Source organism: Tinamus guttatus, unplaced genomic scaffold (genome assembly GCF_059628265.1).
Source record: "Tinamus guttatus ecotype Peru unplaced genomic scaffold, ASM5962826v1 Tinamus_guttatus_pri_ptg000516l, whole genome shotgun sequence".
Lineage (NCBI taxonomy): Eukaryota > Metazoa > Chordata > Aves > Tinamiformes > Tinamidae > Tinamus > Tinamus guttatus.
Window position 1 is genome coordinate 10,963 of NW_028289050.1, and position 16,346 is coordinate 27,308.

The 16,346-nt window shown below is 43.9% G+C and overlaps 1 protein-coding gene across 1 annotated transcript; it reads right to left on the minus strand.

Moving 5' to 3' along the window:
* Positions 1-7,766: 7,766 nt before the first annotated feature.
* On the minus strand, positions 7,767-10,248 carry LOC148592807 (uncharacterized). Its single transcript, XM_088533740.1, has 3 exons — positions 10,215-10,248; positions 9,197-9,951; positions 7,767-7,832 (listed from the first exon to the last, which is right to left on the minus strand). Exons 1-3 carry the CDS (start codon positions 10,246-10,248, stop codon positions 7,767-7,769), a joined length of 855 nt encoding a protein of 284 aa, XP_088389866.1.
* Between the last annotated feature and the right edge of the window lie 6,098 nt (positions 10,249-16,346).

A 16,346-nucleotide genomic window follows, 5' to 3' on the forward strand; every position in this document is an offset into this window, starting at 1 on the left:
GCAGACATCAGGGTGGTTGAAGTCCCCCATAAGGACTAGGGCCTGTGATTGTGAGGCTTCTTGCAGCTGTCTGTAGAAGGCCTCATCCACTTCCTCTTCCTGGTCAGGAGGCCTGTAGTAATCATCCACCACAGTGTCAACCCTGTTGGCTTGTCTTTTAATCCTCACCCGCAGGCTCTCGACTCGCACTTTGTCCTCCCCTGTACATTCCAATTGCTCTCTCATGTAAAGAATAACTCCACCACCTCGCCTTCCTGGCCCATTCTTCCCAAAATGCACAAAGTCATCCATGGCCATGTTCCAGTCACAAGAGCTGTCCCACCTTGTCTCAATAATTGCAATGAGATCATGGCCCTGTAACTGCACACACATCTCCAATTCCCCTTGCTTATTCTCCCATGCTGCATGCGTTTACATAGAGGCATTTGAGTTGGGCACCCAGTGTACCTCTCATTCTATCTGGGGCAGCTGTAATTTGACTATGTGAGCATTCAGTAGTTCTCATATTTTGCTCTTTTCCCTCTCCAGGCTTCGGGCATCCTTCACTGGCTCTGGAGTTAGGCTAGTGTGAGTGGCATGGTTGACCATTCTACCTTATCATCTGCTTCCCTGATGATACCCACCTCCCCGCATTGAATCTAGTTTAAAGCCTTCTCCATGAGCCCTGCTAGCTCTTGACCAAGGGACCCTCTTCCCCCTTTGGGAAAGATGAATCCCATCTGATGCCAGCATGCTTGGTGCCATATAAGGCTGCCAAAATTGTAGTGATGACACCAGCCATGGAGTCACATGTTGATGGACTGTATCCTCTTGTTTCTTTCCATATTGCTGTCAGCACCGAGGAGAATGGAAGAGATGACCTGCATGCCCAAGTTCCTGATCATCTGACCCAATTCCCTAAAGTCCCTTTTGATTGCCCTCAGGCTATGTGTTGCCACTTCTCCTCCCACATGTAGGACCAGTTCATTACAAACACTGATGTTTTCCACTAGTGTGATATTGTTTGTCTCCAAAATACATGTATTTTCAAGCTGTGAAGAGACTCAGGTGACCTAACCCTAGCAGTTAGACATGAAACGTGGTTGTGTGGTGTGTGGTTGTGTTGTTTGTGTGGTTGTGTCTGAAGCCACAAGATCTACCATGGTGCTTGCTCTAGAAATTTGAGTTTCTAGTATGTCATCACAGTCTCTGGAGCTAAAGACAGCAGCATGTAGGATTTATGTCTTGACCCAGTTCTCATTCATGATAAGCACTGATGTATAGCTGGGAAAGAGCTGTGAATTTTTATAAATTTCATGGTCCTGGCTGGCTGTCCTTAGGGTTATTTACAGATATCTTCAGAGGTATAGTATTAGGCTAAAATCAGCCTGGATGATATAAGATGGATCAGACAAGATGTGCTGGAGGAGTTGGATGCTTAATTAAATAAGCATGCTTAATAATAATAAACATGCTCTATAAAGGCTTATGCATGAAAACATTTAACCTTATGGATAAGACATATATGCAGCTCACTTTGAAATTAGATAAATTATTTAAATGCCTATCTACATCCTTATGAAGTACTGATTGACTAAGTCTTAAATTTTGTCTGAAATTGCCAGGTATACATACTAGCTTTGTACTTGCACTGAGCTTGAACTTGAGGTGTTTAATGACCAGGAAATGGTCATTATAACTTATATAGAAGTGTTCAATAAAAACTAAGCAAAAATCCTGGAAAGCCAAATGCAGCCAGGATTTGAATGTTTCCTTACTGCGCAAACTTACATTCTGCATCAGTCACAAATGAAAATATGATTTGGGTGATTTTTGTTTGTTTGTTTCCTAACTGTTATTGAAAATTTGATTTTACTTTGGAAAGAATGAGAGAAATTATCCATTACACTATCCATGGTAGGTAGAACATTTTCTCAATAAATGCTAATGCTTGAATGCCAGCTTCCTGTGACAAAAATCCTTGCTACTGACATTTTTCATTTTGACAATCCAAAAAGCCCAGTACGTTGTTCAGAATGGTAAATTCTTCAGTTACCATTTACATTTAATGAATATCTCTGTTTTTCTTTAAGTAACATGAAAATAACATTGTGATTATTTACAAAAACCTATTCTGTATGTCAACCATGAGTTGTTCTAGGAAAGGTTGAGTGAGAAATAATTCCCTTCTAATAGATCTTAACAGCAAGCATCTGAGGAAAAGCAGTTCTAGCAAGAGTCCACTTTCTAGGTCCTTCTACAGCATCAAAATGACATTAAGGTTTTAAACAGAAGCAAAGTGCAATTATTCCTACTTCCTCCCTTCACAATGGTGGGAAGCTACATGAAAAGATCAAGGTAAGCAGTGTACCAGCTATTTAGACAACTAAAATTATTTCAGTAGCAACTACAGATTGCAAATTTATAAAGAATTAGACACCTAATTCCTGTCTACTATTCACTTTAGGATGGATGCTCACAATGACTTAGAGTAAGTAGCTAGCTAGAATTCACTTACTGTATAAAGAGCTTAAGTAAGTGAGGCACCTAGGGGGCTTAAAACTGAATAGTGTGACTGTCCTCCTCCCTAGGTGTCTCTGTCTTGACTGCTTTATTTTTTCCTAGCACTAAAGTCGCTTTAAAATAGGTTATATGGAAAACTTTATGGTACTATTCTGGGTGTGATTGGAAACAGGGTTTTATGCTTGTAGGAATTAAATATGTGCTTCAGAGTTATTGATAATGAAGCTCTGTTTCTGAGCTAATTTTTTTGCAGCAGTTTCTGACTGCCGAGAGCATCCCATTGTCTTATTTTCTTCCACTGATGCTGTATAGATTATTTGATCAATACCATAGTTATTATTCTAGTTATTATTCTAGATTCTAGTCATTATTCTAGATCTCCCCTGAAACAAATAATGAAATGTTTGGCAAGATAATGTGCCATACATGTTAAATGAGCTGTCAGTAGTCAGTTATTTATAAAATTCATATCTGTGTCATCTCAGTTTGCTTCAACTTGTGCTCCATTGGAGAGAGATGTCCATTGTGGCCACCTCAGTTGCTATCAATTTGTGGTATTTTCTTTATTTCTTCTCCCTCTTGTGTATCCTAGGACTCAGGCCACCCAACCCACATGATATATGTTTTTTCTGTTAGTGGTCCAAAAACAAAGAATTCTAAATTAAAACAGCCAGTAAGCTCAGAAATTACAACATTATGTCTCCCTTTAAACCTTCACCTATTATACCTTCACCTAAACCTTCCAGACAATTTACTAATGTCTGTGCCGAAAAACAAGCACGGGGTGGAAATATAAAGCAGCAGTAGAATCATAGAATCATAGAATGCTTAGGGTTGGAAGGGACCTCTAGAGATCATCTAGTCCAACCCCCCTGCATACGCAGGGACACCTAGAGCACGTGGCACAGGACTGCGTCCAAGCGGGTTTTGAAGATCTCCAGAGAAGGAGACTCCACAACCTCTCTGGGCAGCCTGTTCCAGTGCTCTGTCACCCTCACTGTTAAGAATTTTTTCCTTAAGTTCCTATGGAATTTTTGGTGTTTCAGTTTCCGGCCATTTCCTCTAGTCCTATCAGTGGCCACCACTGAAAAGAGACCATCACCGTCCTCTGCACTCCCTCCCTTGAGGTACTTATAGACACCGATTAGATCCCCTCTCAGCCTTCTCTTCTCCAGGCTGAACGGGCCCAGCTCCCTCAGCCTCTCCTCATAGGGCAGATGTTCCAGGCCCCTGATCATCCTTGTGGCCCTGCGCTGGACTCTCTCCAGCAGCTCCACATCCCTCTTGTACTGTGGAGCCCAGAACTGGACACAGTACTCCAGATGCGGCCTCACCAGGGCTGAGTAGAGGGGCAGGATCACCTCCCTCGACCTGCTGGAGACGCTCTTCTTAATGCAGCCCAGGATCCCATTGGCCTTCTTGGCCACAAGGGCACACTGCTGCCTCATGGTCAACTTGTCATCCACCATGACACCCAGGTCTTTCTCCGCAGAGCTGCTCTCCAGAAGGTCGGTCCCCAGCCTGTACTGGTGTCTGGGGTGATTCCTCCCCAGGTGCAGGACCTTGCCCTTGGCCTTGTTGAATTGCATGAGGTTTTTCACCGCCCAGTTGTCCAGTCTGTCCAGGTCCCTCTGGATGGCAGTGCAGCCCTCTGGGGTATCGGCTATTCTTCCCAGTTTCGTGTCATCAGCAAACTTGCTGAGGGAGCACTCTGTGCCTTCATCCAGGTCATTGATGAATAAATTGAACAGGACTGGACCAAGGACTGACCCCTGGGGGACCCCACTAGGTACAGGCCTCCAACTAGACTCTGCACCGCTGATCACCACTCTCTGGGCCCTGCCATCCAGCCAGTTCCTAATCCATCTCACTGTCCACTCATCTATCCCACACTTCCGGAGCTTGCCCAGGAGGATGTTGTGAGGGACGGTGTCAAAAGCCTTGGTGAAGTCGAGATAGACGACATCCACCGCTCTCCCCTCGTCTATCCAGCCGGTCATTTCATCATAGAAGGCTATCAGGTTAGTCAGGCAAGATTTCCCCTTGGTGAATCCATGCTGACTACTCTTGAGCACCTTCTTATCCTCCATGTGCCTGGAGACAACGGCCAGTATGAGCCGTTCCATCACTTTTCCGGGGACGGAGGTGAGGCTGACTGGCCTGTAGTTGCCTGGGTCCTCCTTCTTGCCTTTTTTGAAGACTGGTGTGACATTGGCCTTCTTCCAGTCTTCCGGCACCTCCCCCGGTCTCCAGGATCTTTCAAAGATGATGGAGAGCGGCTTAGCTATGGCATCTGCCAGCTCACGCAGCACTCTGGGGTGCATCCCATCAGGGCCCATGGATTTTTGGGTATCGAGTTTCCTTAGGTGCTCTCTGACCCAATCTTCCTCTACCCAGGGCAAGTCTTCCTCTCCACCCGCTTCTTCTCTTGTCTCTAGGGCCTGGGGCTCTAATGGGCTGCCCTTGGTAAACACTGAAGCAAAGAAGGCATTGAGCAACTCTGCTTTTTCTGTGTTATTTGTATCCAGGGTGCCCATCCCGTCCGCCAGCGGACCCACGTTTTCCCTGATCTTCCTTTTGCTGTTAATGTATTTGAAGAATTTTTTTTTGTTATTTTTAACGTCCCTTGCCAGCTTGCCTTCCAGACGTGCCTTAGCTTTCCTTGTCGCATCTCTGCATTCCCTGACTACGTTCCTGTATTTCTCCCAGGGGGCCTGTCCTTTTTTCCACATTTTGTATACCGCTGCCTTCTGCTTGAGCATTGCCACAAGCTCTCGGCTCATCCACGCAGGTCGCCTGCCCCCTCTGCCTGCCTTCCTACACACAGGGATGCACTGTTGCTGGGCGTGGCGGAAGTGCTGCTTGAAATTGGGAGGTAGTTTAAACTGAAGTATTGGGGGTAGTTTAAACTGATTGCTTATGCCACATTTAAGGGAGCAAACGATTGGGGAAAGAAATAACAGGCAGGTCAATGGATGTCAGATATGGCAGAAGGAAGACTTGAAAGAGATACTAGAGGAAGGAAGGAGATATGAAGAAACAATTCTGCTAGACTTCCTATACACCTGGAAGCTACTGATAATAGCGCAAAATCAATGCACGATAAATGTCTTCCTTTCATTCCAAATGGGGTAACCTGTTCGGCCTCACCCCACCAAGACAAGTTTTGTTTTCTCTTACAGTGAGCCTCAAGATGGCAAAAGAAAGTGCTATGTCTGGGCTGCTGGACTGAAGTCTCTCTAGAATGTGTGCACTGAATATGGGGAACTCCTCTGTGTGGGGGAATTGGGAAGATTATGTAGATCTTGAAGGCACACCACCTATTGTTCTTTTATTATTATTGCGACTGTATTTCTCATAGTAATTTTAGCATGTAAACCCAAATTGTAGTTCTGGCATATCATCTCCTCTTAATGACATACTCGGTTTAGTAGCTCTCTGTTCTTATCTTCTGCACGGCTTTAATACTGCTGCTTTTAGACAATATGCCTATTCCTTACACCCATTAGAAGAATAGAGGGGAAGTTTGTCCCCTCCAAAATAATCATAGCTTAAATTGCTCTTAGTTTGGAGACATTCAGGACTTCATTGGTTTTACATCCACATTTAGCTCAGGATTTTCTTTCGGTTCAGTATCAAACGAGTCAGTGTTGTGGTATTGCCAAAATGTGATAAATTGCTCCAATTGGGAACAACACAACTGGGTCAGACACTATTGGTGAGTCTCTGTCTGTGCCATAATCACAGCATAAAATACAAATCAGTAGGTGTAAACTTTGCGCCTCATAATGATTGCTGTATTGCCTCTGGTTATGCTCTGGCTGGTTTGATCTGGGCCTGCAATGATGTTAAGATGTATACCTGCTTATGGACTGGATTACCTGAACTCCAATTTACCTTGGGTCTTCCAAAATTGTGCCTCATGTGGAGGAGGATTCCCTCTGACCCCACTGGATGACTCAAGCAAAACAGGCAAAAATAGAACTGGTGGGACATGTAGAGGGGTGGCAGGACCCAGGAGCAGCTAATGGCATAGCCTGGGGACTGAAAGGATTTTTTTTTTTTTGATTTGGGGATGCTACTGTGCGAACGCGATTATGGTTAAGTAAGTTAGCATATCAAGTAGAAAAACTAGCTAATACCACTGAGACTATTATACGGTTGCTCAATCGTCAATTACAAGCTATGTCAAAAATGACTCTTCAGAACCGCATGGCACTGGACTTGATGCTGTTACACCAAAATGGACTTTGTGACTACCTAAACCTCTCCAGTACCGACTGCTGCATTTATATCCCTAATGCTACACAGAACCTTGATATCCAACTAGAAAAGATGTGACAGATGGTGAAAGACACCCATGAACTCTGGGAATCAATGAACACTAGTTGGCTGGTGAAGGTGTTTAGTTGGTTTGGATTTGGTGTCACTGGTTGGATCCAAAGTTTAATACAATATGTGGTGATGTTCATTGTGATGATAATTATCCTAACTATAGCAATATCCTGTGTAAAATCAGTTATAATGAAAGCTATTAACATAAAGATTATTCAAATCACTGCTTATACCCCTTTACAAGCACATGACCCAATCAACGTCCCGAGTACTAATACTCTAATTTAAGACTAAATTTCAATATGCAAAGCCAACTGGAGTCACGGGGTGGATACAAAGTTTGTTACAATCATTACTTAATATTGTAATTGCAATAATTGCTTTATGTATTCTTGTAAAACTATACTCTCCCCTTTTTTTTGGTAACTCCCCTCTACTAATGTACCAATGTACAATCACTCACTTAACTGCATCGTGTTTTAGCCATGTAATATTAACACCTAAATGCCCTGATGTGAAGTTTGAGTGACTATAGTCACGGGGTGGATAATGTGGAAGAATTGCTTGAGAAGGGGGAACTTAGAGAAAAACTAGGGCCTAACAGACGTTTTGACATTACAGAAGTTTGCATGGGGTGATACACAGTTGCCACTTCCAGGATGGTTGGTACGCACCGACTCTTCTCCCCCCTGGTTCCCTAGGCAACACAATCTGCCCTCCTCGCAGCTGCCAAGAGGAGTAACGGAGGCTGGAGCAGAGTGAAGATGCCGCTTATAAGCCGCACAGTAGCTGTCCAATGGGAGATATATGATAACATGTCTGTTGCTGAGCCAGCAAGGGTGTCAAATCACTCCTTTCAGATGAAATTTGCTTGAACTTTGCTCATTATAGGCTCATTATCATGCCAACACAAACCACCATCCCCAAAGTTACCCATCTCCGAGGTACAACCACTCCTCACCAAGCATGCTCTGTAGATTTTCGATTGACTGTACCTTTAAATGAAAGCGAGAGACTTTTTCACCAATCAGCAACAAAAGTAAGTATGACTACAGTCACTCAAGCTCCACATAAATGTAAAAAAAATATATAAAAGGTGAACTGAGGAGGGAAGATTTCATCATAACTTCTGGATCAGTCGATGGGCTGAACCCCTTTCCTCCCCTCTGGTCAAGACGCCGACTGAGGAGACTCAGAATTTGGAGGGAAGACTCCATTGTAACTTCTGGGATCGGTCAACCAGCTGAACCCCCTTTCCTCCCCTCAGGTCGGGACGCTGCCTGAGGAGACTTCTCGAGATTGAGTCCAGAGTCGGGTGTATAGTTAACAAAGTATTTGATATCTCCTTTTCCCCCACACCACTTTTAAACCGCAAAATTCCCACTCCACCTACTGCATTTATTTCATTACCTTTTTCCTTTCCTTCTCATTTTCCTACAAGTGGATTTGAACACCTCCTAGCAGCAAAAGGGCAAAGATTAAACAGAAGAAATAGAATGATTCGGATGACTTTTTAGTCATATGCACAATGCACAGGTTATTTATTCATGTCTATACAGCTCTATATATTTTAACAGTCATGCTTCGGTAGATACTATGCTGAAAGTCATTTTGGAATACGCTAGCCTCAGCCTAGGCACTGCCACAAGAGCAGGGACTGTGCATGTGCAAGTGAAAAAAAGAAATTTAAAATATACTTTATGGTTGATAGTGTTGGGTCCGGTTTTCGAATCGACGGAGAAAGAGGCAAACACCATCGATATATTGTGCTTTTTAATAATAGGAGAAAGATAATAAGTATTACCAGCTAGCTGGGGTCCGGGCTTTCCCATGCAAGGGTCACACCACGGACCCCGACCACTTCGGGCGTCCCTCTTTTATACCGTTCTTATCCAAGAGTGTTCCCCCTCCCGTTTTCCTGTTTTGCATTCTTGTTAATGTTATCTATTTTGCTGAATTAAAACATCTGGATAAGCAGCCCCTCTATCATCCTGACTGAGGGCAGGGCACCCTAACCCCGCCACCTATCAAGGGTCCAGACCTTGCCATGAGCAGGGCATCCTGACCCTGCCATCTATCAAGGGTTCTGCCCCTGTCATGAGCAAGACATCCGGACTCTGCCAGTTATCATGGGTCCTTGCGCTCTAACACTCAGCTTATTCTACATTAGCTATTTAACCCCTACCGGCCATTAGCTACCAGACATTAGCTATCTAACCCCTACCTTCCCGGCTAATGCACCCTACATTCCCCCCTTTTTCTTTTGCTAATATCAGAGAATCCTTTCTCGATCCTTCTGAGTTTGTCGCATGAAAATTATGTGCATAGAATTAACTCGATTTGTAGCTTTTTCCATTACCCCCATTACACATTTCCACATTATACAGATACACAGTAACAGTAATAACAGAATTACAAATACGCGTAATCCTTCTTTTATCAGTCCTGATATCCACCCAGGTAACCCTCCAAACAATGACTCTAGCCATTCGTCCATCAGTCCTTCTTCCCGCGTTATCTTCTGAGTGTGTTCCTTGAGCCAGCGCAATTGTTGTTGAATCCATTGGCTATGGTCCGACAGGTTAAAACAACATAGTCCTTCAAACTCTTCACATCCATGTCCATGTGTGAGGAGCAAGAAGCCTATAGCCGCTCTGTCCTGTAGTAATGCATGTCGCAGGCTGTTCTGATCGAGCAGGAGTTGTTCCAATACCTCGGTTGTCGCATTTGCTTGCTTCTCACTCCAACAGGCTAGCTTCGAAAGTTCCCTTAACACATTTCTTGCTTCAGCTGCTGGTACAAAGATAGCTAAGGCGACCCGCGCAGTTACAGATATTAATTGTACATTATCATTACATTCCGGTGTTAAACCAAGGGAACGCTTTTGCCTTCTTTGTTCTTGCTTCATAGTTAACAACTTGGCTCTAGACGGGGCTATCATTGCCAGTTGCCCTAAATAACACGGTCCCCCATAGGCATTCTTAGGTATTCCCTGCCACGCTCTTTTCCCACAAATTAAAAACACTCCATCTGGCAAAGCCTTAACGGTATCATTATTCCATAGTAAATCTGTCCTATTATGTTCCTGTCCTGATGGATCCCCCCCATATGCTCCTAAGGGTAATCCCGCACGCAGGGAATCGTTGTCCCATTGCCGACTGTCCCATTTGTCCCACAGAATGTCCCGTTTGCATATATGGGACCGCTACCACCTGGGCTGTTTCTCGCTTAGTGGGGAAGGCCTCCACCCACCCTGAAAAGGTGTCTACTAATACCAACAGATATCTATATCCGTATTTACCTGGTTTTATTTCCGTAAAATCTACTTCCCAATGCCTTCCAGGTTCACCACCCCTTTCCCTTATACCTTCATGTACCTTTCTGACCCTTGATGGTTTCATTTCCTGACATGCTTGACACCCTTCTATTATCCCTCTTAATATTTTCCTCTGATCTTGGAATCTCAACCCGAACTTTTCTATTAACAGTCCCATTTTTCTTTCCCCCAAGTGTGTGGTACTGTGTAACTGTTGCACCATCTTCTGTCCCAACCGCTTAGGAATTAACATTCTTCCTTCTGTATCGTAATGTCCTTCTCCTGCACTTTGCTTTTCTGCGACCTTTTGAATCAACTCCCTCTCCTCCGGGGTGTATTCATCCTCTCCTCCAATTTCCTCTTCTTCTCTTAAAGTGTTGTGAGTCAGGGCTAGTACCCTTTGTATTTGTCCTTCTAACGCAGCTCGCCGGGCTGCACTATCTGCAGCTGCATTCCCTCTGCTTATCGTATCGGTTTTCTTCTGATGTCCTAAGGTATGCACAATTGCCACTGCTTTTGGTTTCTGCAAAGCTGACAGCAAGTGCAAAACCTCTTCTTTGTTTCGGATTTCTTTTCCTGCGGAGGTAAGAAATCCTCTTTCTCTATATATAGCTCCGTGTATATGCATTGTCCCATATGCGTAGCAACTATCTGTATAAATCGTCACTCGCTCTCCTTCTGCCATTTCTAGTGCCTTAGCCAAGGCTATCAGTTCCGCTCTCTGAGCCGAAGTGCCGTCGGGTAAACGCTGGCTCCAAACTATTTCTCCTTTACTGTTTACCACTGCAGCTCCCGCCCTTCTTTTTCCTTGCTCGACCAAGCTACTTCCATCTGTAAACCACACTTTTCCTCCATGCATCGGCTCATCCTTCAAATCTTCCCGCACTGTTGTAGTTTCAGCTAACACCTCCTGACAATTATGCACAGGTGTTTCATATTCTGGGTTAGGTAGGAGAGTGGCTGGATTCAAAGTCATTGGGGACATATACATAATTCTTTCTGGGTTTAAAAGTAAGGCTTGGTAATGAGTCAGCCTAGCATTTGTTATCCATCTTTCAGGCGGCTGTTTGAGTAATGCCTCTACGTAATGGGGAACTGTTACATACAGTTTTTGCCCAAACGTGAGTTTGTCTGCGTCCTTCAACCATCATTGCCACGGCTGCAATGATTTTAAGGCACGAGGGCCACCCTGCGGCGACTGGGTCTAATTTCTTTGATAAGTACGCCACTATCCTTTTCCAAGGTCCTTGCTTCTGAGTTAGCACTCCCTTAGCAATTCCCGCTCTTTTCGCTCACATATAAATGGAAATCCTTGGCTGGGTCCGGGAGTGCAAGTGCAGGGGCCTCTAGCAGGGCTAATCTCAGTTCCTCAAAAGATTTTCTCATAGCTTCTGTCCACTGCCAGTCCGGTTTCTCTCGACTCGCCTCATACAGAGGTTTCGCTTTTTCTGCAAACCCAGGTATCCACAAACGGCAGTATCCTACTGTCCCCAAGAATTCTCGAACCTCCCTTGGAGATCTGGGCTCCTGAATCCGAAGAACAGTCTCTTTCATGGCATCAGTTAGCCATCTCCTACCATCTCGTATCTTATGTCCCAGATATGTTACTTCAGGACTACATAGCTGAGCTTTCTTAGCACTTACTCGGTAGCCTAGTTTATTTAATTCTTGCAACAACTTCCTCGTACCTTCCTCGCACTCCTCTTTTGTTCTTGCTGCTAGCAGCAGATCATCCACATACTGAAGCAATTTCACACTAGCATTCTGTCTCCTGAATTCACTCAAATCTTCCTGCAGTATTTCATTAAACAAAGTCGGCAAATTTTTGAACCCTTGTGGTAATCGGGTCCAAGTTAACTGACCCTTGTATCCGCTCTCGGGATCTTCCCATTCAAAAGCAAACATTTCCTGGCTCTGTTTTGTCAGGGGGATGGTAAAGAAAGCATCCTTTAAGTCTAAAACTGTATACCATCCCATATCTGGTGGCATTGTACTTAACAGAGTGTATGGATTCGGGACCGTAGGATGCACATCCTCCACTCTTTTATTAACTTCTCTCAGATCTTGAACTGGCCTGAAATCTCCTCCGGGCTTCTTTACTGGCAGTAGAGGAGTATTCCACGGAGATTTGCATTTACACAGAATGCCAGCTTTCAGTAGCCTTTTAATGTGCTTCGCTATCCCTTGTCGGGCTTCAGGGGTCATTGGGTACTGCTTAACCCTAATCGGGTGAGCTCCTGGTTTTAATTCCACGACCAGAGGAGTTTTCCCTTTAACTTTTCCTACTCCTGAATTCTCTGCCCATACTTCTGGGAGTTCCCTCATCCATTTTTGAGTTTCTGGTCCAATTTCTTCCTTCCTCTCTTCATACAGTCTATATTCATCCTCTAATCTAACAGTCAGGACCTGAATCGGTTGTCCTTCCCGCTCATTGATTTTTACCCCATCGTCCTCGAAATATATCCTTACCCCCAATTTAGTTAGGAGATCCCGGCCCATTAATGGTACCGGACTCTCCGGTATATACAAGAATGAATGCGTGATTTGTCTATTAGCTACATCTACCTTCCTTTCTGATGTCCACCGATATACCTTACTCCCATTTACCCCTTGTACTCGAGTTTTCTTTGTCGATAGTTTCCCCGCTGCTTTATTTATTACTGAGTATTCAGCCCCTGTGCCTACCAGAAATTTTACACGTTTCCCTTCCATTTCTAATTCTACCCAAGACTCGGGGAAGGGTTCCGAGTCGCGGCCCCTTCAGTCGCTATCTTCTTTTGCCGCCAGTACTCTAGGTGGTCTCCTTTCTCCTTTTTCCGGACACTCATTTTTCCAATGTCCTTTCTTTCTGCAAATTGCACATTGATCCTTTCCTAACCGTACCCCTGCTCCTCTGGGGGGTGGCGGTCCCCTTCTTTGCCTCTCTGATTTTTCTTCTGCTTCAAAAAATCTCCTAGCCATTTCCCTTTGGTGTTTCCGATCCTCCCTTCTTATTCTCTCCTGTTTTTCTTCTGGAGTCTCCCTGTTGTTGTACACTTTCTCTGCTACTTTTAAAAGATCCTGTAAAGTTTCCTCCCCCAATATATCAATCTTTTGTAATTTCCTTCTTATATCTGGTGCAGCTTGATTTACAAATGCCAAGATGACAGCTGCCCAATTCTCCTCCTTCATAAGATCTAAAGGAGTGAATTGTCTAAACGCCTCTAATATTCTCTCTAAGAAAGCGGCAGGGCTTTCCTCGGCTTCCTGCCTAACAGCATTTACTTTTGCTAAGTTAGTAGGTTTACGCGCCGCCGCCCGCAACCCTGCCATTAACGTTTGCCGGTATGTTCGAAGACGCTCCCTACCTTCAGGTTGTTCAAAATCCCACGGTGGTCTTACCAATGGGAATCCTTCATCGATAAGGTTATGCTGACCGGTGGGTCTCCCGTCCTCTCCCGGCACCAACTTTCGCGCCTCGGTCAGGATCCTTTCACGCTCTTCGGTCGTAAACAGTACTTTTAAAAGCTGCTGACAGTCATCCCAGGTAGGGTTATGTGTAAACAAGATGGATTCTAATAAATCGATTAACGCCCCCGGTTTCTCGGAAAAGGAGGGGTTTTGACTTTTCCAATTATACAAATCGCTAGAAGAGAATGGCCAATATTGATACGTACGCTGTCCCTGTGGCCCAGTTGTTCCAATCGTTCTAACTGGGAAGGCATGGGTGGTACTTGATACTCCCTCTTCATCTTCTCTTTGATGAGATCGTGTCCCATATGCGGGACCCCTATCTTCCCTTCTCTCCCTTCTCCCCCTTCTTTGATCACTACTACTTGCCTCCCTTCGTGCCTCGGGCAGAGGTACGTAAGGGGGGGGGGTTATGCCTGCTTTCTTCGTCTAATATTTCTGGATATAAAGTCGAATCTGGTAGTACTGCTTTTTTTCCTTCCTTTTTCATTATGTAAATATCAACTCTTCCGTCTTTTCTATCCTCTCCCAAAAGAGGTTTCAGCCATGGGGGTGGATACAGAACCAAATCCTCCCATGTGATTATATATGGAAATTGGTCTGGGTGTCCTTCTGACCCAGGTCTCATTATTACCTCTTTTACTCTCCTTACTAATTCTAAATCTAAACTCCCTTCTCTCGGCCAGCCTACATCAAAACTTGGCCACTCACTTTTACAAAATATCTCCCACCGATTTTTATACACTTCTACAGACAAATTATGTGCCTGACACTTAACATATCCAAAATGATTTAGCATAAATGACAAAGGGGTGGATTTCCCTTGTCCCATTGTATCAAGCTCGTCACTTAAAACCAAAATTAATACAACTGCCAGTAAACCAGTAAGGGCGATTATTAACAGAATTCGCCCTTCCCAAACCGGTCTCCTTTCGTTAAGGAGAAACGGTATACCCAACCAACCTAACCAACCACCCTTTCTTTTCCTGGGAGTCTGAGGGACGTCTCCCTCAGACTCCAGCCGACTATCCTTCGGTGCGTCCACCTGGATTTCTGTCGGCTCACCCTCACCCCCTGAGGCCTCCCTTGACTTATTATCTTTCTCTATTTTTTTCCTTCTTTCTCGTATTCGAATCCCGGACGAGCCCCCAAATGTTGGGTCCGGTTTTCGAATCGACGGAGAAAGAGGCAAACACCATCGATATATTGTGCTTTTTAATAATAGGAGAAAGATAATAAGTATTACCAGCTAGCTGGGGTCCGGGCTTTCCCACGCAAGGGTCACACCACGGACCCCGACCACTTCGGGCGTCCCTCTTTTATACCGTTCTTACCCAAGAGTGTTCCCCCTCCCGTTTTCCTGTTTTGCATTCTTGTTAATGTTATCTATTTTGCTGAATTAAAACATCTGGATAAGCAGCCCTTCTATCATCCTGATTGAGGGCAGGGCACCCTAACCCCGCCACCTATCAAGGGTCCAGACCTTGCCATGAGCAGGGCATCCTGACCCTGCCATCTATCAAGGGTTCTGCCCCTGTCATGAGCAAGACATCCGGACTCTGCCAGTTATCATGGGTCCTTGTGCTCTAAGACTCAGCTTATTCTACATTAGCTATTTAACCCCTACTGGCCATTAGCTACCGGACATTAGCTATCTAACCCCTACCTTCCCGGCTAATGCACCCTACAATAGATTTCAGCCTTCTCTTGTATTTTCAATACACTTGAAGATTGTCTAGCATTTTATGTTGACATTATTTATTATGTAACTTTACTTAATTCATCATTCATATAAGTACAAGCATTTAACACAATGAATATCAGATTTTTAAATGCGATGCTTGTAAATACACAGTTACAATTAGCCTGAGTGCAAGTGGAATTAAGGTAATCATATGCTGTTTTTATGCAAGTACTTTCACATGTACAGCCCTAAAAATATAGGCAGATATTACGTCCTTCCAGATGTGCAACGTCCCTACCCAAGAATAGGGCTTCTCTGTTCTATGCATGCTTTTATGAAATAAAACTGTAATCTAAAACTTAAATGCCCGTAATGGCAATGACTCTAGCTATTAAACTCATTGTAACTTTTAAAAAAGACAGAGTCTCCATGTTTTGGATCAAGATGCAGAAAGAGTAGCACAAATTAGTGTAGTCTGTCCTGTAAAATGTTGGACTCTAGCAAGAATATAGCAGTTGCACAGTTTAAGAGAAATGGAGTACACATTGAAGTGCATATATACTTCTATAGGTAGTGCATGCTATGATACTCATGCTTTCACAAGTTAGGTTGAACTGAGCTTTGTTCTTAAAGCAAGTGATCAAGCATATGATTGCATTCAAATGTCATTCAAAGATGGTGTAATCAGAATTAAGATATGTAATGTTTTTGCATTAGACTGAACGGATTTTTATGGAGAAGAAAAAAATTGTTTCATACATTTCCCCTGAAGAGACATGTGTCTTGACATATGTACCTACCCAAAGCTTTCTGGACCTTTCTCTAATTTCTTTTAGGAAAACAGGGACACAACTATCTCAGAAACCTTTGTAATGATCACTTCTTTTGAAAAGAGCATTTTGGAAAAAGTGTCCTGTTAGATGATTTAAACTTTGTGGGAAATTTTGTCTCTTTGGTTTTATCTCTACATAGCAAAAAACGCAAAGAAAGCTCAGCATCACAGAGAAGTCTTTATGCAATCATTTTCAATAATCCCTTATTCCATAGACTTTAAAAATT